The sequence below is a fragment of the Sapajus apella genome, unplaced genomic scaffold, assembly GCF_009761245.1.
Source record: "Sapajus apella isolate SASKATOON/1434 unplaced genomic scaffold, GSC_monkey_1.0 scaffold23, whole genome shotgun sequence".
In the NCBI taxonomy this organism is placed as follows: Eukaryota; Metazoa; Chordata; class Mammalia; order Primates; family Cebidae; genus Sapajus; species Sapajus apella.
The window spans coordinates 1,460,888-1,487,902 of NW_022436963.1; the positions used below are offsets into that span (position 1 = coordinate 1,460,888).

At 48.9% G+C, this 27,015-nt stretch overlaps 1 protein-coding gene across 3 annotated transcripts in view; it reads right to left on the reverse strand.

Annotated features, from left to right (window-relative positions):
* Positions 1 to 507: 507 nt before the first annotated feature.
* TRAIP (TRAF interacting protein) overlaps positions 508 to 27,015 on the reverse strand; it is a 35,537-nt gene continuing 9,029 nt past the window's right edge. The window contains exons 2-15 of one of the 3 annotated variants that reach the window (XM_032289875.1): positions 21,736 to 21,793; positions 20,812 to 20,895; positions 16,908 to 16,947; positions 16,174 to 16,301; positions 14,805 to 14,899; positions 14,219 to 14,332; positions 13,403 to 13,490; positions 12,715 to 12,804; positions 12,208 to 12,296; positions 3,603 to 3,755; positions 1,913 to 1,961; positions 1,510 to 1,659; positions 1,351 to 1,401; positions 508 to 1,141 (exon numbers count right to left, since the gene is read on the reverse strand). In XM_032289875.1, the coding sequence (XP_032145766.1) occupies positions 1,019 to 1,141; positions 1,351 to 1,401; positions 1,510 to 1,659; positions 1,913 to 1,961; positions 3,603 to 3,755; positions 12,208 to 12,296; positions 12,715 to 12,804; positions 13,403 to 13,490; positions 14,219 to 14,332; positions 14,805 to 14,899; positions 16,174 to 16,301; positions 16,908 to 16,947; positions 20,812 to 20,895; positions 21,736 to 21,793 (1,312 nt within the window). In that variant the 3' untranslated portion in view covers positions 508 to 1,018. Of the gene's footprint in view, positions 1,142 to 1,350; positions 1,402 to 1,509; positions 1,662 to 1,893; positions 1,962 to 3,602; positions 3,756 to 12,207; positions 12,297 to 12,714; positions 12,805 to 13,402; positions 13,491 to 14,218; positions 14,333 to 14,804; positions 14,900 to 16,173; positions 16,302 to 16,907; positions 16,948 to 20,811; positions 20,896 to 21,735; positions 21,794 to 27,015 lie in introns of those variants that run through there. The other 2 variants (XM_032289876.1, XM_032289877.1) reach the window with 2 other exon arrangements.

Consider the following 27,015-nt stretch of genomic DNA (forward strand, 5'->3'; position numbering starts at 1 on the left):
GTGGGAGGATCAACTGAGCCTGGGAGGTTGAGGCTGCAGTGAACCGTGATTGTGCCATTGTACTCCAGTCTGAGAGACAGAGGGAAACCCTGTGAAAGAAAGAAAAGAAAGAAAAAAGAGAAAGAAAAGAAAAGTGCCTTTGCAGCCAAGAGTCAAAAGCTAGCAATTTGGCTGGTAGCGTTTAAAGGTGAGGAGAAAGGGAAGGGAAGGTAGGGAGGAAAGTGGTCGCTGGTTATTTTCTGTGAATACCCTGTATATATAGATTTCTGTTTACTCACTCACTTTCCTACTTATGGCCTTTGGGCTGTGCCCAGGTTAGAAACTATGAGAAAAGCTGCAGTAATCTTATTTTTGCTAGAGTATCCCTGTGCCCCATGAAAAGGCACATGCCTAGGGATGGAACTGCTGGGTCTGAGGCTAGCTGATATTCCTGCTTTAGAAAGTCATGCCAAATAGTTTTCTATAGTGTTGGTGCAAATTTACACTCTCAGAACCAGGGAGAAGAGATTCTTTTTTTGAATTTTATTTTACATGAAAAATTTCCATCCTCGCCATACATCCCATTCCATCCTCCATTCCCCACCCTGCTTGCCCAGGCTATGCCTGCAGCAAGTCAGAGGCAGGCAGAAGCTCAGGCTGAGGCTGCCTGAGATGCCTCAAGCACTCTGGTCCATAGAGACAGTCAACAAGTGACCATGGTCTCCAGGCCAAGAAAGAGTCTAACCACATCTAATCATGGCTGTTAACAGGAGCTGGGCACCAGGAGCAGGCACTGCTGACAGGATCAGTGAGCTGGTCATGTCAGCTCGCAAGGGTAGGCCCAATGTTGTGGGAGTGGGGCAGGGTGAGGGCAGGAAGAGCAGTGTCTAGGTGTCACACTCACCCTCACCTTCTTGTCTGCCCTTACTCCTCAGGTTGGTCCCAAAAGTGGGGCTCTGCTCACAAAACCCTCTGCCTAGACAGTCCTTGGCCTACAAGTTGGAGGCATGTGTCTGGCCAGTGGTCAGACTCACTGTTCTCATGACCAGAGAAAGGTGTCCAGCTTGGCCTGGGAAAGAGAAGGCACTGTCTTCACCCTCACTCTCTGCTTAGCCTTGGTCTTGGGCTTAACGGGCAATGGGCGGATCATGGCTGTGTCAGTCTGGAAGAGCTGTCAAGGAAGAGGCTTGGAGAAAGAACTGCAATGCAGGTCAAGAAAGGCTCAGAGCCGGGGGTGGGCAGCTCTGCTACACTAAATGAGGCCCAGTGCTACACACTTGAGGCTGCTGGCACTGGCAGGCTGGGGGTACAGGTGAGGTATAGTATGGGCTCCACAGCTTAGCTCAGCTCACCACCACAGAAAAAGGATACAGGCTGGATGAATTTTGTCCGGCCACCGAGCCCATCAAAGCCTGTCCTTACCTAGGGCAGAAGGAAGAGATGAGAAGGCCAGGCTAATGGGCTAGGGGGCTGGCCACCCATTTCTACCCAAGAGGGCTGGCTCCTGCCACTGTGGAAAGCCATACTCACCACATCTTTGCTGCAACAGGACTCTGTCCTGGGCCTCCTGGGCTGTTTCTGGCCCAGGATGGCATTCCGGACAAAAATAGGGAAGGCACCAACCAGTTCCTCATCTGGCTCTCCTCCACAGCTCTGGCCACCCAGTGAAAGCTGGGACTCCTACGGGAAGACCCCAGGGACAGATCTGATGAGCTGGATGTCAGCAAAGGAGGGAGGGCCGTGGTGATGGAACAAGATCAGGATCTCTTATACTTCACTAGGAGGCAGGAGGGATAATGAGCAAAGCCCCAAGGGTGGTTCTGAAGTACCTCAGTCCTGGACTAGGAGTGACAGGGCTCTGGCAAGACCATGCCCCTCCCAGAAGTTCAGTCTTGGCAATGGTTAGACTGTGCTTCTTTTAGAAAGCTCTTACCTTCTTTGGGCCTTTGCGTATCTTCTTGGGCATATCCTGAATGGGGGAGCTATAAGAATGAGAGGAAAGGCAAGGGGTAGGTAAGGAAGACATGGCGGCAGGTGAACCAGGCTCAGCACATGCCCCTTGAAGAGTCACAGCATGGCACTGCTGCTGCCATGCTTGCATTCTGGCAGTGATCCCAGCGATCACTCAGTGATCCTACCCCAAGTGCAGGTCTGTGAACAGCTGGACAGCCACAGTCAGTAGGGCAGCAGAGACAGGGATGACTAGATCATGTCCCAATCCTGTGGCTTCCACTCAAGGCCAAATTCCAATGTTCCTCAAGTCCTCGGGCATCTCACCATGTCCCAGGCTCTATATGGGGCTGGAGAGCCCAACCAACTCACCAACCACAAGAAGATAGTCAGTCATGCCCTAATATAAGTAAATGCATCTAATGAGCTCAGGCCAAGTCCTGTCTTCCCAGAGAGGGGACACTACCCCCACGAGACCCTCAGTAAGTTAGCCTTTCAGTAAAGTAGCCCACAAAATCCTCTCAGAACACAGGGCCAGGCCATCTCCCTAGAGAGTCTGTGTAGGAAGGGCCTGGGGCAGAATAGAGCATGACCCTAGGCCCTGGTCTCCCAAGCTGAAAAATATTCCCACCCAATTCCTGGGGAACCTAATAGCTGGGTACCCTCTGCTGGCATTTTCCCTCGTGGGTGAGAAGATGGTGATCTAAGGCTGGCCCCTTGGCTTCTTAAGCCATAAGGACAGGGGTGGGATCAGGGCCTGGTGACTGACTCCTCTGCTTCTGCCCTAACGGCCTGTGGTAAGGCTACAGGACAACCATGGCTCCGGGAAGGGGATAAGCTGAGTTAGGGGCATTCTGGGCTCCTTCACTACCTCCACAGGCCCTGAAGGTGGTGGAAATGTTTCTGAAAGGCCTGTCGGCCTGAAGACCCCAGATGTCCACCTTCAACCTTTACAGCGGACAAGGCAGCAATGGGAGGAAGCCAGAGTACACAGCAGACATTTACAGGATCCCTGACTGCAGCCCATGGGTTCTAGGCTTGTTTCTCATTGCTATCAGGCCTGGCTCTCTAGAGCAGGGGTGACCATACCCCTGAGGTTTGAGAGGTTGGACAGCTCAGCTGGCTTGCCCTCCTGCTCCCTTCTACCTCCACTGTCCACCTCCTTCTGGTCCCACTGTACCCCAGAGCAGGTTCGACCTGCCCCACTGGCATTCCAGACAGCTTCTGATGCCTGCCCCTGTGGGTCACCCCCTCGGGTGGTCAGGCCCTGGGCTCTGTGGTTTGAGATGATCCCAACCTCAGAGGCAAACATAGGGAGAGGAAGTTGAGAGTCCCTGGCTCAGGACTCTGGTGGGCAGACCTTCAGGGTATTAGGAGCACCCTCTCCAACTCCAATAGCCCAGACCCACCCCTTCTGGCTTCCCTGCATTCTCTCTAACTTGCAGTCCAACACCTTTGTCTTGGAGGGTGACGGTGAGGAATAATGAGACGAGAAGGGCACAGATCGGATGCTCAGGAGAGGGAATAAGAAGTAGCTGAAACCAATGCCATGGCCAAGTTTAGGCAGGCCTCACTGCCCCATCAGCCACTTAGAGCTAACAGCACAGGGCCTGCAGAGCTGTCTTAGTCATCCCCCTACCAGGCCATGGACAGTGCCAGGAATTACGACTCACTGTGACTTCTCCAGGCAAAGCTTTTTGGAGTAACCATGCTGTGAGCTGGAGGGCCAGGCTGGAGGAGTATCCACATCAAAGGTAGCATTGAGATCAATATCATCACTGAAGGATGGCCGGCGGAGCTTCAGGTTCACCTCCACAGGGGCTGGGCTGAAGGCAGAGATGACCTGGTTATTTGGAGCCACAGTGGTAACCCAGAAGGATGGCAGCTCCTCAAGCGTCAGAGATGACTCAGCTCCAGGGACTTGGAGCCCACTCCTGACTCAAGGCCACCCCTCAACAAAGCCCTGCTCTCTAGAGAATAAGCCACTTGGCTCAGTCCTTTGCAGTCACGGGACCAGTGAAAGTCTGGAAGACAAAGAAAGAAGCAGGCTAAAACCCAGAGAAAACCTAAATGTATAAACAAAAGCCTACTGCCCTTTGACCACATGGCCTCATGTCTCAGAATGCAATGCAAGGAGCCAGTCAGAGATGTCACCACAGATCAAGGTAGAGGGAAGGTCTCCCTCCCTCTCCCTGTGATGTTGCTATTTATCCCAGCAAATGGTATAATAATATAAATCATCAAAATGATTCCCCTTAGGGGGGCTGGCACTGTCCTAGCTTAAACATGACCTAGGCAAAAAAGTAGTGTTTCTAGAGAGTAAATTCAGTAACATGGGGAGATGTTTGTATGCTAGATTTATTTTTTATTTTTTACTTTGTTTGAGATGGAGTCTTGCTCTGTCACCCAGACTGGAGTCCAATGGCATGATCTCTACTCACTGCAACCTCCACTTCCCAGGTTCAAGAGATTATCCTGCCTGAGGCTCCCAAATAGCTCGGACTACAGGCATGCACCACTATGCCTAGCTAATTTTTGTATTTTTAGTAGAGACAAGGTTTCACCATGGTGGGTGGGCTAGTCTCAAACTTCTGACCTCAAGTGATCTGCCCACCTCAGCCTCCCAAAGTGCTGGGATTACAGGTATGAGCCACCACACCCGGCCTCCTTTGCTAGATTTAAAAAGCATACAACAGCAATCCATGATTGCACCACTGCACTGATTTGAAAAAAATTAAATTAAATTAAATTTTAAAAGCACACAAAACTCCAAGTATAGTGCAATTACATGATTTGGCACCCCCCCCACCACTCCCAGCCCCACCCCCACATGTAGAAAAAGGCGTAAAAGGAAATATTCCACATGTCAACTGTAACTACCTCTATCATAACTTCCTATTTTCTAAATTCTCAATGAGTGTATTTTTTTTTTTTTTTTTTTGGGGAAGGAGTTTCGCTCTTGTTACCCAGGCTGGAGTGCAATGGCGCGATCTCGGCTCACCGCAACCTCCGCCTCCCGGGTTCAGGCAATTCTTCTGCCTCAGCCTCCTGAGTAGCTGGGATTACAGGCATGCGCCACCATGCCCAGCTAATTTTTTGTATTTTTAGTAGAGACGGGGTTTCACCGTGTTGACCAGGATGGTCTCGATCTCTTGACCTCGTGATCCACCTGCCTCGGCCTCCCAAAGTGCTGGGATTACAGGCGTGAGCCACCGCGCCCGGCTAAGTGTATTTTTATTTTATAACGGGTGGGTGGGTGAGGGGGAGTAAAGTTTTATTCTATTAAAAATGACAACCAACAGGATTCTTCTAGCCCACCCAGACCTGGCAGGGCTCCCCAGCTCCTGTCATACAAGGAGAGCCCTGGGGAGTGGCAGGGGTAGCTCCAAAGATACCCTCTTTCTTTTCTTTCCTCAGGAATTTTTCAGGGCTGCAACACAGTCCCACTCCCACAGGGGTGTACAGATCAGAGGGAGGGAGGCTATCTGCATTGATCTGGGTGGCTAAGCAATCCAGGAATCCTGGACTATTTCTTCCTTTCCCCGTCCAGGACCCTAGAAGCTCTACTTCCATCCTTGCCTGCAAGTGAAAATGAAGGCTGCACAAACCCACCTCCAGCCAACTCCAGGCTGGCTGCTTTGCTTCCTCCTCTGGGGACCACAGCAGCCAGGACCACTCATGGCAACTTTTTTGTAGTATCCATATTCTGCCACGATTTACCAAACCCAGCAAGTTGAGGCTCAGGTTAGGAAAGGTAAACTCAAGAGGCAGGCAGGCAGGCAGGCTGTCACTGGGTGCTGTGAATTTTATCGTCCAGGCAGCTCAAGGCAGGACTATCTACTCCCAGCCAGCCCCTAGGCCTTGCCTAGTGGTGCCCAAGCTCAAGACAAGCTGGGTTTATTCACTTGCACCTCCTTGTCATCCACAACACTAAACTTAAGACTCAGGAGGTTCTCAGAGTGCCTCCCTCAACCCCCATATCCACGTCTGGTTCATATGGACACATTGCTTCTTCTCTTAGACTGCTTCTATATTTTTCTTCCTTTATGGGCTTGAAGGCTGTTTCCCTTTCTCCCAGGGGTCCACTTTCTTTCCTTCCCACCTTCTGTTTGTCCTACAAGGAGGAAGAACCTAGGGCTTAGTAGTCCTTCCCTCACTGGTTGAAGCTGGCTTCAGGCCCTCCTGGGTGACACTATCACCCTTGGGACATCCACCCATGGTCAACTTACAGGGTTTTATCCCAGAGGCCTCAGGGGGTCAGACAAGACACTCAAAGCTCCCCTTTCCAGAACAGATCTAAGGCCTTGAACAGCCCATTGCCTGTGTGGCATGGGATCAGTCAACATCTCCTCCATGAACTTATGGCTCCTGGCGGCCTTACCCTATCCTAAGGAAAGGTCTCCCTGGCTCTTTCTAGCCTGGAGTTCAGGGGCTCTTGGGGCCCATGAGAGATCTTCCTAACAGTGACTCTGTAGTTGGGGGTGGTGGCTACCTACTGATGCCTCCCTAAAATGACAGATACGAAGGGTAATCCTACTGCAACAAGTGGAACAGGTAACCACCATTAGCCCCCAGAGATTTCCAAAAAATTCTGGGAGAGAAAGCATGGCCAGGGGACAAAAGACTGACACAGCACCCAGAACCCACAAGGAGGGGTTCATGAAGGCAAGGGAGGACCTTGCAAAAGCATTAAACAGGCTTGAAAACTGGAACACTGATGATATTGTGAGCTTGGCTCCACGCCATCTAATCTGCATTGGTACAATACTAGGCAGTCAAGATGCTGCTCTGGACCAATAAATAGAGGACCTTTTCTCAAAGACACTAAGCAAACCAGGTAGACTGACCTAGGGCAGCCAATATCATTGGAACAGGAAAGTCTTCTGCATCCTGGGTTCAGATAAGACTCAACATGATGCCAGCTGTCTGCACATTCCCCCCAAACCCTACCCACATAAGTTGGCCTCCAAAGTAGCCAAGGGCCACCAGGTATGGGAGGGGAGCCTAAGAGAAAGTCCACGGTGCACAAATACTGACTGAGACAAACAGAAATATGAGACCATAAAACAAGAACAGAATGCAAAACAGACGTACTCAAAGAGCAAGAATGAATGCTTGCAAATTTATAACATGAATACTGCTACGCATAGTAGCTCACACCTGTAATCCCAGCAATTTGGGAGGCTGAGGTGGGAGGATAGCTTGAGGCCAGGAGTTTGATACTGTCCTGGGCAACATATTGAGACTGTCACTACAAAAAATAAAATAAGTTAACTGGACATTGTGGCACATGCCTGTAATCCCAGCTACTTGGGAGGCTGAGGTGGGAGGATCCCTTGAACCCAGGTGTGGGAGGTTGCAGTGAGCTGAGATCACACCACTGCACTCCAGACTTGGCAACAGAGCAAGACCCCGTCTCAAAAAAAAATAATAATAGGCCGGGCGCGGTGGCTCAAGCCTGTAATCCCAGCACTTTGGGAGGCCGAGGCGGGTGGATCACGAGGTCAAGAGATCGAGACCATCCTGGTCAACATGGTGAAACCCCGTCTCTACTAAAAAAAAAATACAAAAAATTAGCTGGGCATGGTGGCACGTGCCTGTAATCCCAGCTACTCAGGAGGCTGAGGCAGGAGAATTGCCTGAACCCAGGAGGCGGAGGTTGCGGTGAGCCGAGATCGCGCCATTGCACTCCAGCCTGGGTAACATGAGTGAAACTCCGTCTCAAAAAAAAAAAAAAAAAAAATAATAATAATAATAATAAAAATAAAATGATTACTGATTCGGCCTTAAAAAGGAAGAAAATTGTAATACATACTACATGGATAAGCCATAAGACATTATGTTAACTGAAAAAAGCCAGTAACAAAAGGACAAATATTGTATGAGTCCACTTATATGAGGCTCCTAAAGTAGTCAAATTGATAGAGACAGAAAGGATGGTGAGTGAAGGAGCTGAGGCGAAAGGGGAATGGGGAGTTATTGTTTAATGGGTATAGAATTTCACTTTGGGGAGATGAAAACATTCTGGAGCGGGATGGTGGTGATGGTTACACAGCAAGTAAATGTACTTGATGCCACAGAAATGTACTTAAATTGGTTACAATGGCGAATTTTATTTATATTTTACCACGATAAAAAATATTGCTGCAGTAAAAAGTTATAAAAATTATGAAGTTTCTTAAAAAACTTAAGAAGCTTCTTAATTTTTCTTGTTTTTGTTTTTGAGATAGAGTCTCACTCTGTCATCCAGGCTGAAGTACAGTGGCACAATCCCAGCTCACTGCAACCGCCACCTCCCAGGTTCAAGCTATTTTGTTACCTTAGCCTCCTGAGTAGCTGGGACTACAGGCACGCACCACCATACCTGGCTAATTTTTGCATTTCCAGCCACCATATCCAGCCAGAGATTTCTTTTTTTTTTTTTTGGGACGGAGTTTCGCTCTTGTTGCCCAGGCTGGAGTGCAATGGCACGATCTCAGCTCACCGCAACCTCCGCCTCCTGGGTTCAGGCAATTCTCCTGCCTCAGCCTCCTGAGTACCTGGGATTACAGGCATGTGCCACCATGCCCAGCTGATTTTTTGTATTTTTAGTAGAGACGGGGTTTCACCATGTTCACCAGGCTGGTCTCGATCTCTTGACCTCGTGATCCACCCGCCTCAGCCTCCCAAAGTGCTGGGATTACAGGCTTGAGCCACCGCGCCTGGCCCAGCCAGAGATTTCTTAATTTTCCTAATTTTAAATTAAGAAATGGTGGCAGCTGGGCATGGTGGTTCACACCTGTAATCCCAGCACCTTGGGAGGCTGAGGTGGGAGGATCACTTGAGGTCAGGAGTTTGAGATCAGCCTGGTCAACATGGTGAAACCCCGTCTCTACTAAAAATTAGCTGGGCATGGTGATACATGCTTGTAATCCCAGCTACTCAGAAGGTTGAGGCAGAGGAATTGCTTGAACCAAGGAAGCCAGAGGTTGCAGTGGGCTGAGATTGCACCACTACATTCCAGCCTGGGCGACAGAGTGAGACACTGTTTCAAAAAGGAAAAAAAAAAGAAATGGTGGCTCACGCCTGTAATCCCAATACTTTGGGAAACCCCGGCAGGAGGATTGTTTGAGGCCAGGAGTTCAAGACCAGCCTAGGCAATATAGTTAGACCCTGTCTCTACAAAAAATACAAAAAATTAGTTGGGCATGGTAGTGCATGCCTGTAGTCAATCCCAGCTACTCAGGAGACTGAGGCAGAGGATCACTTGAGCCCAGGAGGTGGAGCTGCTATGAGAAAAGTGAAAATTTACTGAAGTTTATCAGCCTCTTCATCAAGCTTTCCCCTGGATGCTGAATATGTTCTACTAGACCAGATTTCCAAAGTGGTTGCTTCAGTTCGTTTCAACCAGCTCGCTGTTGCCATTGAGAGATGGATTCCCGAGCTTTCTACTCTTCCATCTTCCTTGACATGACTTTTTTTTTTTTTTTTTTTTGAAACACAGCCTCACTCTGTCACCCAGGCTAGAGTGCAGTGGCGTGATCACAGCTCACTGCAGCCTTGACCTCCCAGGTTCAAGTGATCCTCCCACATCAGCTTCCTGAGTAGCTGGCCCATGAAAACTTAAGACTTCTTCCAGCCCTCTGCAGTAACATGTTAGCAGTCACAGCAGAAAGGTAGCAGCAGAGTCTTTGAGGTCTCTTGTAGTTGTGAGGGTCTTGCCATCAGAACACAGAGGAGACAGGGCAAAGCTGTCACTGAGGATTCAACAACTATTTCTGAGTCTTAAGGCTCTGACTTTAGAGCCACCATGCCTAGGCTGGGCATGGTGGCTCACACCTGTAATCCCAGCACTTTGATCCCAGCTACCCAGGAGGCTGAGGCAGAGGATCAGATCACCTGAGCCCAGGAGGTCAAGGCTGCAGTGAGCTGTGATCACATCACTGCACTCCAGCCTGGGCAACAGAGTGAGAACCTATCTCAAAAACAAAAAAAAGAAAGAAAGGAAGCAAAAATAGACTATGCTGGTGCTGCCTAATGCCTAGTTAAAAGAAGGGCTTTTGCTAAAAACAAACAGACTGGGCCGGGCGCGGTGGCTCACGCCTGTAATCCCAGCACTTTGGGAGGCCGAGGTGGGTGGATCACGAGGTCAAGAGATCGAGACCATCCTGGTCAACATGGTGAAACCCCGTCTCTACTAAAAATACAAAAAATCAGCTGGGCATGGTGGCGCATGCCTGTAATCCCAGCTACTCAGGAGGCTGAGGCAGGAGAATTGCTTGAACCCAGGAGGCAGAGGTTGTGGTGAGCCGAGATCGCACCATTGCACTCCAGCCTGGGCAACAAGAGTGAAACTCTGTCTCAAAAAAAAAAAAAAGAAAAAAGAAAACAGACCTGCCACTGTAATTTTTTTTTTCTTGAGATGGAGTCTTGCTCTGTTGCCCAGGCTGGAGTGCAATGGTGCAGTCTTGGCTCACTGCAACCTCCACCTCCCAGGTTTAAGCAATTCTCCTGCCTCAGCCTCCCAAAGTGTTGGGAGATTACAACTACAATCTCCTGTGTAGCTGGGATTACAGGTGCCCACCACCACACCGACTAATTTTTATATTTTTAGTAAAGAAAGGGTTTCACCACATTGGTGAAAACTTGAACTCCTGACCTCATATGATCCACCCACCTCAGCCTCCCAAAGTGTTGGGATTACAGGTGTGAGCCACCACACCCGGCCATTTTTTTTTTTAAGAGAGATAGGGTCTCACTCTGTCTGCCAGGGTGGAGTGCAGTGACACAATCATAGCTTGACTCCTGGGCTCAAGTGATTCTCCTACCTTGGCCTCCTGAGTAGCTTGAACTATAAGTGTGTGCCACCATCCTTGCCTAGTTTTAAGTTTTTTGTAGATATAGGGTCTCACTATGTTGCCCAGGCTGGTCTTGAACTCCTGGACTCAAGCAATCCTCCCACTGGGATTACAGGTATGAGTCAATGTATGCAGCCAACCACTCCAATATTTGTGCCCAGAAAACTACTGGAGACAAAAATGAATTAAGTCATCCTCATGCAGCTTGATGAGAGGCCCAGCCCAGCTTTGTACAGAAGAAGGCTTTGCAAGTTTAGTGACCTGCTGGCTTGAAAGCCAAGGGAGACCAGAGTTGTCCTTCCTCTACCAAGGTGGGCTGCAGACCCTGACATAAAGCTTACTCAGAATGAGGTGAGCCTGTCCCTAACTGGGAGCTAGGAGCTACAGACCAGATTCTATACTGTAGTATGTATATGGCAGGCTGTGGGCTTAGCCATCTAAACTCCCAGCTCATCTATCCCACTGGAACATAAGCTCCAAGAGAACAGAGAAGGCTTGCCAGGCAGTGGGCACTCATCAAGGACCTTCTGTAGGAGCCCAGGCCTTCCAGCACCCTGAAGAAGTAAAGAAAGTAAACAAAAGCAACCAGGCATGGTGGCTCACTCCTGTAATCCCAGCACTTTGGGAGGCCAAGGTGGGTGGATCACCTGAGGTTGGGAGTTCAACATCAGCATGGCCAACATGGTGAAACCCCGTCTCTACCAAAAAATACAAAAATTAGCCGGGACTGGTGACACATGCCTGTAATCCCAGCTACTGAGGAGGCTGATGCAGGAGAATTGCTTCAACCTGGGAGGCAGAGGTTAAAGTGAGCTGAGATCACACTGTATTCCAGCCTGGGCGACAAGAGACTCCATCTCAAAAAAAAAAAAAAAAAATTAAAGACTGGGGCCACTGACAGGACTTGTGTGCTTTCTGTCTGGGTCCTTGCTGGGGACTTTTGACAAGCAGGAGGTAGCCTTGAGGATGCTCTCGGCTTGTCTGTTTCTGTGAAACACTCAGGAGCAGAAATGGATGCCCATGCTTCAAGGTACATCAATCCTTCTGTGTCTTGGCTCCCTCTGGTGGCAGTTTAAAGCACGCACTCCTGGCACTAGGGAAATTTATTTACAGTGGTTTCATATTTGTTTCAAAATCTGGGGCGGACGGATACATGTGGGGAGCCATTCCATAAGCAGGATGCCCCAAGACAGTCAGTGCTCCTGCCCTATTCTCAGACCACTTCTAGGTCCTCTGGCTTTCTCTGGCCTTTCCTTGTCAGAGCCTAGAGTTTGCTTCAAAGCTGCTTGCTAGCTAAATATTGGCTGGTTCCCAGGGCAGGCTGTCTGCAGACATCAGGTCCACAAAGGCCACCCACCCCACCAAAGCCAGGAGGAGTAAAGACTGTTAGCAGAAAGCTCTCCCACCTTGTGACCCATGCACCACCCAAGGCTCAACAAACCTCTCTAAAACCAGGCGGTCAACAGTCTTACTGGCCACTGGTGGCAGGTTCAAGGTTTCCTGCAACATCGTTAGCTTCTTTTTCAGGCTCTTAGGGAAGGAAAGAGAAGTGTGTGAGAGAAAGGCTGAGACATCAAGTCTAGAGATATGCCTAGGACATGAGCAGCATGCATGAAAGGCAGGGCCACTGGGAACAGAGCAAAGCCTGATATGCCATCATTAGGCTTAGGAGGCCAAGCCCGAGGTAGAGCCTCCTCTGATGACGAGGGACCTGTAGGTGCAGAACAGACTATGAGGGAAGATTCATGGTGCTATCTGCCCTCTGTTGAGGAGGCCCAGGCTCCAGTCTGGACCAGGGCCAAGAGGCATACCCTGACCCAAGAGGATGCAGGGGGCCTAGAATCACCACTGACTGGTACACGGGTTCTTGGGCAGAGATAGCGCAGCCCTGCTCTAGGAGGGCACACAAACCACCCCTCATTCCTGTCATGCTGGGGATGTCCCTCACCATGATTTCCTTGTCAGCACTCTGTAAGTCCTTCTGGGCCGACTTCAGTTCTAACTTGGCCTGATCCAATTCAGAGTAGACTGTCTGCAACTATAAGAAAGTGTAGGGAGTAAAGGACAAGCCAAGTGGTGGCCTTGTGCCCTGCCCCCTCCTGCTGCTCCCCAGTGAGTGAACAAGGTAGCTAGGGTCCAGAAGAGACTAGGAGTATGTGAAGAGATCCCAGCTCTCTGAGGCTAGGCATCAGTCTGGCAATGCACATCTGGAGCTGCCCAGAAGCAAAGGCTGCTTCCTACATCCTACAGCCTGTGGATGCACCATGCCAGAAGTAAAAGCAGCTGTGCAGACCTAATCAGGTTCCAGGAGCCCTGCTAATCCAGACCTGGAAAAAAAATAGGCCTCTGACCCTGTCACACTTGGGGCCTGTGCTCTCCAGCCAGCTGAGAGGTACCCAAGAGCCAGGAAGAGGAGAGGGCAGTTTGAGTGCGCACATGTTGGGGGTACCTCTGTGATATGTCCACATATTGAAGCCAATGCCCAGTAAGGACCAGTAACAAGTCTCTATAAGTCATCCAGCTGCCCCAGGGAGTCAGCTGTGTCATCAGTTCCTATGGCCTTGCTCAGGAGACCAGAGTGAGCATGACAAAAAGAGAGCCGCCTCTCCTTCACCCTCTGTTCACTGCTAAGTTACCTTGCTTCTGGAGGAAAACAAATCCTTCCTCAGCTTGTCAGCCAGCTCCCCTGAGGCCTTCCGTGCCTCTTTTAGATTCTCGTACTCCCTGCAATGTGGCCGTGGAAAGAGACGCCAGAACAGAACACCTGCAGGTCAGACTGAGCCACAGCACTAATCTAACACAAAGCACTGCCCAACCCCTCACCTCATTTTCATTCCTACTTCGACAAATGAGCCCAATAAGTACCAGGTGGCACTGTGGAGGGTCCTGCAGAGAATACAAGGAGGTAACTATTTCCTGCCTGTCCTGCAGGTATTGGTGACTTGAGAGGGTATGCAGAAAGCCCCAGTCTCACTAGGGGGCTCCCTAAACCACCGGGTCTTGCAGGAAGCATCTTGGACCCTCTGTGCCTCTCAGCTAAGTGGCCCTCCACCCTTCCTGCCAACCTCATACCCATCAGAGTGAAGAATATGAGTAGAGTTTGATCCAAGCCAGGCAGGATGATAGTGCTAATGGGGAACAGGCTCTAGCTATCACAATGGGGCTTATAGCTCAGAGAGCTAGGTCAACACCCTTAGAAACAGCATCTAAAATTCACACTCAGTCCTCTCAACAATCCTATGAGGCAGGTCTATTACTATCTCCATTCAGGAAATTGAGGGTCAAAGACGCCAAGAAACTGGCACCAGTCCACATCAGCATTCAAACAAAGGCAGCATGGCTCCAGAGTTTGCCCCTTAGCTCCAACTGCTTTACAAGAGATGGGAGCAGTGACATGGCTGGGGCTCCATGGCCTATCTCCTGGGCTTGCTGAGAGGGGCCACAGTACATACTTCTTGAGAGACACACAGTACACAGCCAGCTGTTCCACCGCTGACTGTCCCACACCCATGTCTCGGATCATCTCCTCCACCTCAGGGCGCTGGCTCTGGAGTAGAAGCTCGATCCTGAAAAACACACCCAGCCCACGGCATTTGCAATCTGGAGGCTGATGGGTACATACCCAATGCAGTTCTGCTTTCCTTTGCTGCTGTTGCTAAGGTAACAGGCTAGGCTGCTAGGATGCTTTAGCAGGTGGGTGTGCCCAAGGAAAGGCTCCACAGCAGAGATAAGCATAGCTCCAAGGATGCTGCTGAGAAAGAAGAGGTGCTGACAGAGGGTCTCAAGGTCAGGGATTTCCTGGAGAGAGGTTCCTAAAGGGAAAGACCCCACCACATCATCTGGCCGCCAGCAACAGAGACAGGGAGAAATGTGGCAAGGGCCCTCATGGAAAGTACAAGTTCATAGAGGCCTCCATGGCCTATGCAGATTTGAACCTCAGACATGACCCAATCGCACTCCCTGCTGCAGTCCTAAGAACTGTACCACTTGCAGGTCCTGGGGGCAGAGGCACAGTGCAGGATCCAGCTCCAAACTCACTGTTCCATAGTCTTCATCTTGCTCCTGAGTTGGCGGGCCTCCTCTCGTGCTTGTTTGGTCTCATCCTGTTGCTTCTCCAAGTACTTCATCTGCTTCTGAAGAGCAAATTTACACCCATATCTGTTGCTTGGAGGCCCTCAGGAGCCATTGCTAAAGTCACTAGGAAACTCTGCTCCAGAACTTTCTGCACTTATGTTTTGAAAATGCTGATAACCATGTACTCCCAAACCCCAGGAAATAAAGCTCTTGGGCCCCACTCTTGCTTGTGCTTCTTCTGCTAAAAGGCTCTAAGCCAGCTGCTTCCTCACCTCCCTGCTTCCTCCTGAAAGGTGTCTTACAGTAGGTACAGCCCATTGCCAGCATTTACAGGCCTGCTGTGGGCTGCCAAGGTCCAGTGGTCTGGGCCTCATGGTATATGTTGTACAGGTGGCTGAAGAAGTCCAGAGAACAAACGCAGGCCTCACTATCTACCACCCAGACCCATGGATGGTTGGCAGGAATGGAGAACTGAGCCAGGGGAAGCTGGCCAGGCTGCCTTCAGCCTAAGACCACTTTGTCTCTGACCTGAGAATACCATTAGAGACTCCTGCCCTGCAGCCAGGTGCTAGTTTCTCCCTCCCACCAGCCAGACCATGTGATCCAGCCCAGCCCCTAAGCAGGAACACAGACAATGAATATCCTGGGGCCTTGCCTGTTCACAAGGATGGCTCCCTTTCCCTTTCAAATGGCATCCAGCAAGGACTGCTACTGCCTACATGGCCAGAATATCAATCATGGGTTCAGATCAATCGCCTCTCATGCCCCTTGGAGAGCAAGAGGCTCACCAACCAAGGTTGATGCAAAATTCATCTGGGTCTAGAGCTGTTCACTCTGCAGGCTTTGATCTGCCCGGTTAGCTCGGCACAGCTGACTTCAAAGGCCCTTGCTCCTCCCTAGGATGCTGTTTGATCTGGCTCAGGAGAGCAGCCCAGCCAAGGACTAGAGTGCTAATGGAAGGTTCTTCGGGCTGGCCTCATCAGTAGAGTATGAACCACTTTTGGAAACATGGAGCAGCCTCACTGAGGTCTTAGTTGAACATCCCCTCTGTGAGGTATTGGGAGGGCCTTGCGTCTCCAAACTACCTAGTACAAAATCCACACGTACAGCCAATATGGCCACTTTCTTATGGGATGGATGGGTACAATATGGGAGGGCAAGAGGAAGAAGTGATTTGCCTCTATTTTAAGTGATTTGCCTCTATTTTACAACTGCCCAAACCAAGGTATTGACTAGCAGAACTAGAAGATAAGTCTAGAATGGGGAGCCCAGTTCTGGGGCAATCTTTCTTCCCACCAATTCTGTTCTGTACCCATAAAACCTGAGGACCTACTTTCAGTGTGGAGCACAGCATCTCAGCCTTGTCCAAGGCCTGCTGCAGAGATTCCACAGTAGCATTGCGTTCTTCCAGCATGTCCCGCAGAGAGTCGACAATGAGCTGGGTGTCCCGTTTCTCCTTCTCTGGAGCAGGGGTAGAGGGTGGGGGAAAGGGAAAGTCCTGTCCATTCATCAGCATGAGAACTTGGGCCCTTGGGCTTCAGTGCTTCATCCCTTAGGCAGGTGAGAAACAAGGCTCAGGCCAGAAAGCTGGGTGGCCCACTTCTTTCTCTGGGGTGTGCCAAACCAGGGAAGCTAAGCCAGAGCCTTCATTCAGGGAAAAGTCCACATTCTGCTGCTTGAACTGCTTAGGAAAATATTTTACTGCCCACGCCCCACCCGCCACAGGTCTAGTTAGTTTATCATCCCAGGACTCAAGCAGCCAAACTCAGCAGCTGAGACCTCTCCCAAAGATATTCTGTCCCATCAGGTAGACCTCTCCCGTCTTGGTTCCTAGGCAAGAAGCTGCACTGAGAGACAAGAGGCTCACCTGGTCTAGGTGAATAGCTTCAGTCACCTCCCTTTCCTCTCTTTTTCTGCCAGCCACCAGAGCTAGCAAGACTCTTGGACATACAAAGCAGGGAAAGGCCCTGGCTCTGCCAAATTGTTTGAGACCTTCCTCCTAGGGCCCCCTCTCTCCAGCATCCAAGGCAGGGACTTCCCAGGACTCCTTGTCTCTTGCTAACTTACCTTTCTGGGAAAGCTGGGCTCTGAGATTATCCAGTTCATTCTGCAAGGCAATACCCACAATAAGCAGCAGGAAAGCATCACAGCTGACCTCCACATAGCCTCCCATAAGGCTGTTGGGAGCTCCAGGGTTTAACAATGAGGCCTTCTGGGCATGAATCCTGCTGTAACTCAAGGCCAAGTTAAGCTAACAATGGAAAGATAATCATTGCTTTAGCTCTATGTGTCCTTTTGAAAAGTAGGTAAGATGGAGGAAAATAATCTCAGAAGCAAGGCCCCAGGACAGGGAAAATGTAGAATAGTGGAAGGGAAGTAAAGTTGGGCCCCTGTGATCAGTTTCCATAGAACTTCTATCGCTTCCTTGGCCTCATTGCTCTGTGCTGGTCTTGTTACCTCTGGACATCAGCTGCCTCACCAGTGACACACCATAGGAATGGCCAAGGACCTTGGGCCACTTCTCTCTCTCTCCACTCTGGGTCTTCCTGATTCATAGCCTACTTTCCTCCAAACTCTAAACTGGCTCTGCATACCACAGACCTTCCAGCCCCAGGATCCAATAGAGGTAGGTGTGCCAGGACAATTTTGTACCCCTGGATGAAACCTCCCATGTGTCTAACTAGCCTCTAACTAGACTGTTGTGAGGATCAAGTGAGCCTCTCAAAGCCCTTGCAAATGTTGCAGAGCCACAGAATTACTGAGAAGCTGTGGCAGAACTGAACCCAGTTCCTATTCAGGAGGCCAGAGAACTCAACATCTCCATGAGCAAGTGAAGTGTCTGCTCCATAACAAGGAAAACCAAGGTTATATAGAACTGAAATGCGGCCGGGCGCGGTGGCTCAAGCCTGTAATCCCAGCACTTTGGGAGGCCGAGGCGGGTGGATCACGAGGTCAACAGATCGAGACCATCCTGGTCAACATGGTGAAACCCCGTCTCTACTAAAAAAAAAATACAAAAAATTAGCTGGGCATGGTGGTGCGTGCCTGTAATCCCAGCTACTCAGGAGGCTGAGGCAGGAGAATTGCCTGAACCCAGGAGGCGGAGGTTGCGGTGAGCCGAGATCGTGCCATTGCACTCCAGCCTGGGTAACATGAGTGAAACTCCATCTCAATGAAAAATAGAAGAAAAAAAAAAAAGGAACTGAAATGCTTGACCAAGGGTCCATGGTGGTAGCTAGATGGAATCCAGGCAAACCTTACTCTAGATCACCCGTCTAAGGTCAACAGAAGGCTCAGAATTTCACGTGACCAACAGTATGACCTAGACCCAGTGGGTAAACAAGTCCCTGCTATCAAACTCTCCACCCAGGACTCTGGAGGCAGGAGCTTCTGGTAGCTGGGCTGGTTAGTATAGGCTGAACAGCTGGGAGTGGAAGTGGTGGGTAGGGAGGGGCATGCAGAGGCTGCCTAAGAACAGACACCAGGCCATGGCTGCTGCACCACTACCCATAGTCCCCTGGCTTCTTCCAAACTCTAGCAGGGGCTTCCAAGCCCTTGCTCCAAACTACCCAAGATGTTGCTACCTATCTCACAAACTTGGCCTTGAAAGCTGGCAATAAATCAAACTGCCTTTGCTGCTTTCATCACAGGGAAGACACTACTTAAAACGGTGAGCAGTTACCATGACAATGAACATGCTTGCTATAAGCACAAAAGCTCCATGTTCCTGAAGCAGTGAGGTTCCAAGGACATCATGACATCCTGGGGCCAGAGCCAAATGAACTCTGATCTGACAGATACCCAGCAAATTAACCCTCGGAGTCCAGGAATCATTTGTGAACCCAAATTCAACTTCCTTAAGTTCTCTGCCATTCCAGCCTGCTCGTGTACAAAAAAAGCTAAATTTTAGATTAGGAAGGGAAGCAGTAGACATATAGGAGGAAAACTACCCACTTTCCCCTAATATATGCATTTCCACCTAGGCTGCAAATCTTGATGCCAAGGACTCTGGCCTCTAATCCTGGTTTAGGGAAGGCCCAGGCATCTGACTTTATACTAAACTCCCTAGGCAATTTTTTTTCTTTTAATTTTTTTTTTATTTAATAGAGATGGGGTCCCATTATGTTGGCCAGGCTGGTCTTGAACTCCGGGCTCAAGTGATCTGCCCACCTTGGCCTCCCAAAGTGCTGGGATTACAGGCATAAGCCATCACGCCCAACCTCCCCAGGCAATTTTGAGGTACAAGCATGCTAGGGAACAGTGAGTCCAGAAATCTTCCATGGCTGGGGAATGGAAGAGTTTTCTAATCCGTCACTATCTATCCAAGCAACAAAGTGGGCTGGACAGGATGGCTGTAGGTTCTTTAAAAGGTGGCCAGGTGTGGTGGCTCATGCCTGTAATCTCAGCATTTTAGGAGGCTGAGGCGGGTGGATCATGAGGTCAGGAGTTCAAGACCAGTCTGGCCAAGATGGTGAAACCCCGTCTCTACTAAAAATATGAAAATTAGCTGGGTGCCATGGCAGGCGCCTGTAATCCCAGCTACTTGGGAGGCTGAGGCAGGAGAATCACTTGAACCTGGGAGGTGGAAGTTGCAGTGAGCTGAGATTATGCCACCATACTCTAGCCTGGGCGACCAGAGCAAGACTCTTTCTCAAAAAAAAAAAAAGGAAAAAAAAAAGTGAGGAGAGCACAAGAGAAAATTCAGGTTGGCATTGACCTGAAATCCCAACGGGAGGATTTACAGTCAAGGAGCCCCTTACCTCTTCTCTCATAGTGTATTTCTCGGATAACTGTGTTTCATCACTTGTCCTCTGCTTTTGTTGTCCCCAACCTTGAAAACTGTACCAAGTCTTGCCTCTATAACTTCATCTCTATACTCCAGGAACCCTCCACTTATGTGGAAATAGAAAGTGAACACCCAGGCCAGGCACAGTGACTTATGCCTGTAATCTCAGCACTTTGGGAGGCTGAAGTGGGAGGATTGTTGGGGCCTGGGAGTTCAAGACCAGCCTGGGTAACATAGCAAGGCCCTATCTCTACAAAAAGTTTTTTAAAAAATTGGGGCCGGCCAGGCGCGGTGGCTCAAGCCTGTAATCCCAGCACTTTGGGAGGCCGAGGCGGGTGGATCACAAGGTCAAGAGATCGAGACCATCCTGGTCAATATGGTGAAACCCCGTCTCTACTAAAAATACAAAAAATCAGCTGGGCATGGTGGCGCGTGCCTGTAATCCCAGCTACTCAGGAGGCTGAGGCAGGAGAATTGCCTGAACCCAGGAGGCGGAGGTTGCGGTGAGCCGAGATCGTGCCATTGCGCTCCAGCCTGGGTAACAAGAGCGAAACTCCGTCCAAAAAAAAAAAAAAAAAAAAAAAATTGGGGCCAGGCATGGTGGCTCATGTCTGTAATCCCAGCACTTTGGGAGGCTGAGGTGGGTGGGGAGGCTGAGGTGGGTGGATTACTTGAAGTCAGGAGTTTGAGACCAGCCTGGCCAACATGGTGAAACCCCATCTCTACTAAAAATACAAAACTGGCTGGGTATGGTGTCACACGCCTGTAGTCCCAGCTACTCGGGAGGGTGAGGCAGGAGAATTGCTTTAACCCAGGAGGCAGAGGTTGCAGTGAACCAAGGTCACGCCACTATACTCCAGCCTGGGTAACAGAATGAGACTATATCTCAAAAATAAATATATCAATAAAATAAAATAATTAACCAATCATGGTGTTGCATGCCTATATTCCTAGCTACTAGGGAGGCTGAGGTGGGGAAATCCCTTGAACCCAGGAGTTTGAGGTTATAGCGAGCTATGATTGCACCACTCCACTCCAGTGTGGGCAAAAGAGTAAGACCCTATCTCTTAAAAAGATTAAAAAAATAATAATAATAAATAAAAGGAAAAAGGAAAAAAAAGAAAAGAAAAGAAATGAATTCCCAGAGGGCTTGGAGTTCAGTAGAAACAAATAAATTCTGGGTACCTTTAAGAATTCTGCATCCAAAACATTCTCCTCCTCCTGGGCAAGATCAAAGAAGAGCTTATTGATAATGGTTCTTTTGCCAACCTAGATGGGAGAACAAGACAGAGTATGATTGTATAGCTGGGTCATGGGCAAGGCGGAGAGTGTTGTACATGGGTCTGACTACCTACCTGCCTGACATACATGTCAGGCCTGTTCTCAGACCCAGCTTTTCAATGTACATCCTTTAAGAATTCTGCATCATTTTTTTTTCTGAGACGGAGTTTGGCTCTTGTTACCCAGGCTGGAGTGCAATGGCGCGATCTCGGCTCACTGCAACCTCCGCCTCCCGGGTTCAGGCAATTCTCCTGCCTCAGCCTCCTGAGTAGCTGGGATTACAGGCACGCACCACCATGCCCAGCTAATTTTTTGTATTTTTAGTAGAGACGGGGTTTCACCATGTTGACCAGGATGGTCTCGATCTCTTGACCTCGTGATCCACCCGCCTCGGCCTCCCAAAATGCTGGGATTACAGGCTTGAGCCACCGCGCCGGGCCTCAATGTACATCTTTAAAGTCAAAAGACCTCTTTACCCCCGCAGGTACCCCAAGTTGGGGCTGTAGTCATATAACTACAAACCTATATGGTTAAGTGCTTAAAAGATACCTGAACTCTCGGTGCTGAGTCATTGAGGAAAAGTCAATGAACAAGGCCAAATCTACCAGTGTGAAAACTGGCCCAGGCAACAAGTTTATCTGCCAGCTACCTGTGGGTGTAAGCACGTCTCCCAATCAACTCAAGGGCACAAGTGAGGCTCAATTGGCCTTAAACCAGGAGAGTCCAAAAAGGCCAGAGATACTGTTCAGTTTCAGAGTTCTTTTCACATTCCTGTTCTCTGCTAAGGAGAACTCTTCAGCTGAGGAGGTCCCACCCCAATGCTCTCACCTGGATTCGGCACTGTGGGCAGGTCCGACTTGGTGCTGTTTCGAACCACTGAATTAGGCTGGAATGAAAAGCAGATTAACAGATTAATGAGCCCTGGTTTGTCTGAGGATATAAGCCAGGCAAACATTCTGACCATGAAAGGGTCTGTTCTGCTTCTCCTTGACCCAGTGCCTGCCCAAATAAGAGGGGAGCAGCGAGGCAGATTATCAGGCCTATAATCCCAGCACTTTGGGAGGCTGAGGCAGGCAGATCACGAGGTTAGGAGTTCGAGACCAGCCTGACCAACATGGTGAAACCCTGTCTCTACTAAAAATACAAAAATTAGCCAGGCGTGGTGGCAGGCGCCTGTAATCCCAGCTACTCAGGAGGCCGAGGTAGGAGAATCGCTTGAACCCAGGAGGTGGAAGTTGCAGCGAGCCAAGATGGCGCCACTGCACTCCAGTCTGGGCAATAGAGCAAAACTGCATCTCAAAAAAAAAAAAGATCTCCTTCCTTGGGGGAATGAGAAAAAAAATAAAGTAAGAGGGGAGCAGCACAGGCAGTTACAGTACCTCCCACAAGGCCTGACGGGTACTCAGCACTCCAACCAGCTGGCCCTTTTTTTGGCCCTGTTGGCTTGGCCAAAAGCTGTCTTCCAGGCAACCTTCTGGGCTTTGACTGCAGATCAGAGAGATGACAGTCAAAGCTCAGGAGTCCTTAGAGATGGGGACTCTGATAACACCCCCATTTTAAGCTGGAATCCCAAAGATTATACTTTCAAGGTGAGGTTCAACTAGAAATAAAAGTAAGTAAGGCTACAAAAATATAATTAGATATAATGAATAAAATCTAGTATTTGATAGCACAACCGGGTGACTACAGTCAACAATAATCTATAGTACATTTTAAAATAACTAAAAGCATATAGGCCAGGTGTGGTAGCTCATGCCTATAATCCCAGCAGGGGCCAAGGCAGGCAGATCACAAGCTCAGGAGTTCGAAACCAGCCTGACCAACATGGTGAAATCCTATCTCTACTAGAAATACAAACATTAGCCGGGTGTGGTGGCGCACGCCTGTAATCCCAGCTACTCAGGAGGCTGAGGCAGGAGAATTGCTTGAACCTGGGGGAGGCAGCAGTTGCAGTGACCCAAGATCACGCCACTGCACTCCAGATTGAGTGTGACAGAGTGAGACTCCATCTCAAAAAGAAAAAAAAAAAAAAAAAGAATATAATTAGAACATTTGTAACAGAAAAAAATGATAAATGTTTGAGGTGATGGTTACCCCATTTACCCTGATGTGATTATTACACACTGTAGACCTGCATCGAAATATCTCACAAGCCCCATAAATATGTATACCTACTATGTACTCATAACATTTTTTTTCCTCTGAGATGAAGTCTTGCTCTGTCACCCAGGCTGAAGTACAGTGGTGCAATCTTGGCTCACTACAACCTCTGCCTCCCTGGTTCAATCAATTCTCCTACCTCACCCTCTCAAGTAGCCGGGATTATAGGCACGTGCCACCACACCCAGCTAATTTTTATTTTCAGTAGAGACTGGGTTTCATCACATTGGCCAGGCTGGTCTTGAAATCCTGACCTCAAGTGATCCACCTGCCTCAGCCTCCCAAAATGCTGAGATTAGAGGCATAAGCCACCACACCCAGCCATAATTTTTTTTTTTTTGAGATGAAGCCTCGCTCCATTGCCAGGCTGGAGTACAGTGGCACAAATTCGGCTCACTGCAACCTCCACCTCCTGGGTTCAGGCAATTCTCCTGCCTCAGCCTCCCAAGCAGCTGGGACACTAGGCATATGCTACCATGCCAAGCTTATTTTTGTATTTTTAGTAGAGATGTGGTTACACCATGTTGGCCAGGATGGTCTCGATCTCTTGACCTCGTAATCTGCCAGCCTCAGCCTCCCAAAGTGCTGGGATTACAGGTGTGAGCCACTGCACCTAGCCAAAAAGTGTTTGTTTGTTTGTTTTGAGATGGAGTTTCACTCTTGTTGCCCAGGCTGGAATCCAATGATGGGATCTTGGCTCACCAAAACCCCCGCCTCCTGGGTTCAAGCGATTCTCCTGTTTCAGCTGGGATTACTCACAGCTGAGTAGCTGGGATTAGAGGCATCCGCCACCACACCCAGCTAATTTTGGATTTTTTTTTTTCTTTTCAGGAAAGAGCTGGAGTAATAATTTTGTATTTTTTACTAGAGACTGGTTTCTCCATGTTGGTCAGGCTGATCTTGAACTTCCAACCTCAGGTGATCCACCCTACCTTGGCCTCCCAAAGTGCTGGGATTACAGGTGTGAGCCACTGCACCCGGCCAAATTTTTGAAATTAAATTTTTGTTTGTTTGTTTTACAGAATAGAGACAGGGTCTCACTATGCTGCCCAGGCTGATCTCAACACCTGAGCTTAAGTGCTCCTCCCATCTTGGCCTCCCAAAGTGCTGGAAGTACAGGCGTGAGCCACTGTGCCCAACCAAAAAAAATTTTTTTATTAAAAAAAAAAGTAAGTAGTGGTAAAAGCAAAACACAGCCTAGCTTTGCATCATCTATGCAAGTGGCAAAGCTCAAGCCTTAAAATTTAATTAGTCTCCTATTACTAGACTCCCCTACTCCTAGGGAACAGGGAGAAACTAAGTCCTCTGTGGAAAATGATACCATCATCCTGGCCTCAAATATTCCTATATAAATAAATATTCTTTCTTTTTTTTTTTTTTAAGATGGAGTCTCAATCTGTCATACAGGCCACAGTACAGTGGCGTGATCTCAGCTCACTGCAACCTCCGCCTCCCAGGCTCAAGTGATCCTCCCACCTCAGCCTCTTGAGTAGCTGGGACCACAGGCATGCGCCACCACACCCAGCTAAAATTCCTATAAATTTTCAAATACCATGTATAACATATAATCAAGGGTAACCAGGTGCAATGGAATACTACATAGCAAGAATAAATAAGTCTACAATTAAGAACAATATTACGTATCACAAAAACATAACATTGAGGAAGAGAAGCCAGACACATAAAGTTATATTCTGTATGATTCTATTTACATAGAGTTTAAAAGTAGGCAGGCCAGGCTCAGTGGCTCATGCCTGTAATCCCAGCACTTTCTGAGGCCCAGGTGGGTGGATCATGAAGTCAGGAATTGGAGACCAGCCTGACCAACATGGTGAAAATCCATCTCTACTAAAAATACAAAAATTAGCAGGGAGTGGTGGTGTGTGCCTGTAATCCTAGCTACTCAGGAGGCTGAGGCAGGAGAATTGCTTGAACTCAGGAGGCGGAGGTTGCAGTGAGCCGAGATCACACCACTGCATTCCAGCCTGGGCCACAGAGGGAGACTCCGTCTCAAAAAAAAAAAAGAAAAAAAAAAAGAAAAGGAGGCAAAATTCATCTATGCTCTCAAAGTCAAGACAGTTAACTATCTTAATATGGGGAGGTGGAGGGAGGTTGGCAGGGGTTGGTAGAACATATAAGGAGGTTTCTAGAGCTGAGAAAAGCCTGCTTTTTCCTGTTTCTTTTTTGTTGTTGTTGTTGTTTTTTTTAAGTCTTTTGAGACAAGGTTTCACTCTTGTCACCCAGGCTGGAATGCAGTGGAGCAATCATGGCTCACTGCAGCCTCTACCTCCCAGGCTCAGGTGATATCACCTCAGCCTCCCAGGTAGCTGGGACCACAGGCACATGCCACCATGCCCAGCTAATTTTTTGTGTTTTTAGCAGAGATTTCGTTATGTTGCCCTGGGTTTCGTCATGTTGCCCAGGCTGGTCTCGAACTTCTGGGCTTAAGCAATCTGCCTACCTCAGCCTACTAAAGTGCCTGGATTACAGGTGTGAACCAACACACACAGCCACACCCTGTTTCTTGATCTGAATTCTGGCTGCATAGTATGTTCAGTTTGTAAAAATTCTGCAAGTTACATACTTAGAATATGTGTACTTTTTTGAACTACATTATAATCAATTAAAAAAAATTTTTTTTTGAGATGGGATCTCACTCTGATGGAGTACAGCAGCACAATCACGAGTCACTGCAGCCTCAACCTCCCAGGCTCAAGCGATCCTCCTGCCTCAGCCTCAGCAGTAGTTGGGACTACAGGCACAGGCCACCATGTCCAGGTAATTTTTATTTTTTTACTTTTTTGTAGAGATGGAGTGTCACTATGTTGCCCAGGCTGGTCTTGAACTTCTGGGCTCAAGCAATCCAGCCACCTCCCAAAGTGCTGGGATTAAAGGTGTGAGCCACCATGCCTGGCCAAAATAAAATCATCTTTTTAAGTAAACAAGTATACAAGAGGCCAAGCATGGTGGCTCACGCCTGTAATCCCAGAACTTTGGGAGGCCTAGGCAGGTAGATCGCCTGAGGTCGGGAGTTTGAGAACAGCCTGACCAACTGGAGAAACTCTGTCTCTACTAAAAACACAAAAATTAGCCAGGTGTGGTGGCACATCCCTGTAATCCCAGCTACTTGGGAGGCTGAGCCAGGAGAATCACCTGAACCCAGGAGGCAGAGGTTGTGGTGAGCCAAGATCACGCCACTGCACTCCAACCTGAGCAACAAGAGTAAAACTCCATCTCAATAAAAAAAGTACACAAGAAAAAAAAGCGCTATGAAAACAAACCAGAAGAAATGCCCACAAAGACTTTGGGTGTTAGAATTGCCAGATACAGACCAACCACATTATGCTAAAGAAATAAAAATCAAGTTTGAAAATATCAATAGAGAATTAGAAACTAAAATGTGATACAGCAGAATTTTAAAAGAACAAAACAGAAATTCCAAAACTGGCTAAAATTAAGAAATAGAGCTGGATGTGGAGGCTCACGCCTATAATCCCAGCACTTTGGAAGGCCAAGGTGGCTGGGTCACCTGAGGTCAGGAGTTTGAGACCAGCCTGGCCAACATGGTGAAACCCCATCTTTAAAAATAAATAAATAAATAAATAATTTTTAAAAAGTCAGCCGGGCGCGGTGGCTCAAGCCTGTAATCCCAGCACTTTGGGAGGCCGAGGCGGGTGGATCCCGAGGTCAAGAGATCGAGACCGTCCTGGTCAACATGGTGAAACCCCGTCTCTACTAAAACTACAAAAAATTAGCTGGGCATGGTGGTGCGTGCCTGTAATCCCAGCTACTCAGGAGGCTGAGGCAGGAGAATTGCCTGAACCCAGGAGGCGGAGGTTGCGGTGAGCCAAGATCGCGCCATTGCACTCCAGCCTGGGTAACATGAGTGAAACTCCGTCTCAAAAAAAAAAAAAAAAAAAAAAAATGTCAGATTGGCCAGTTTGGTGC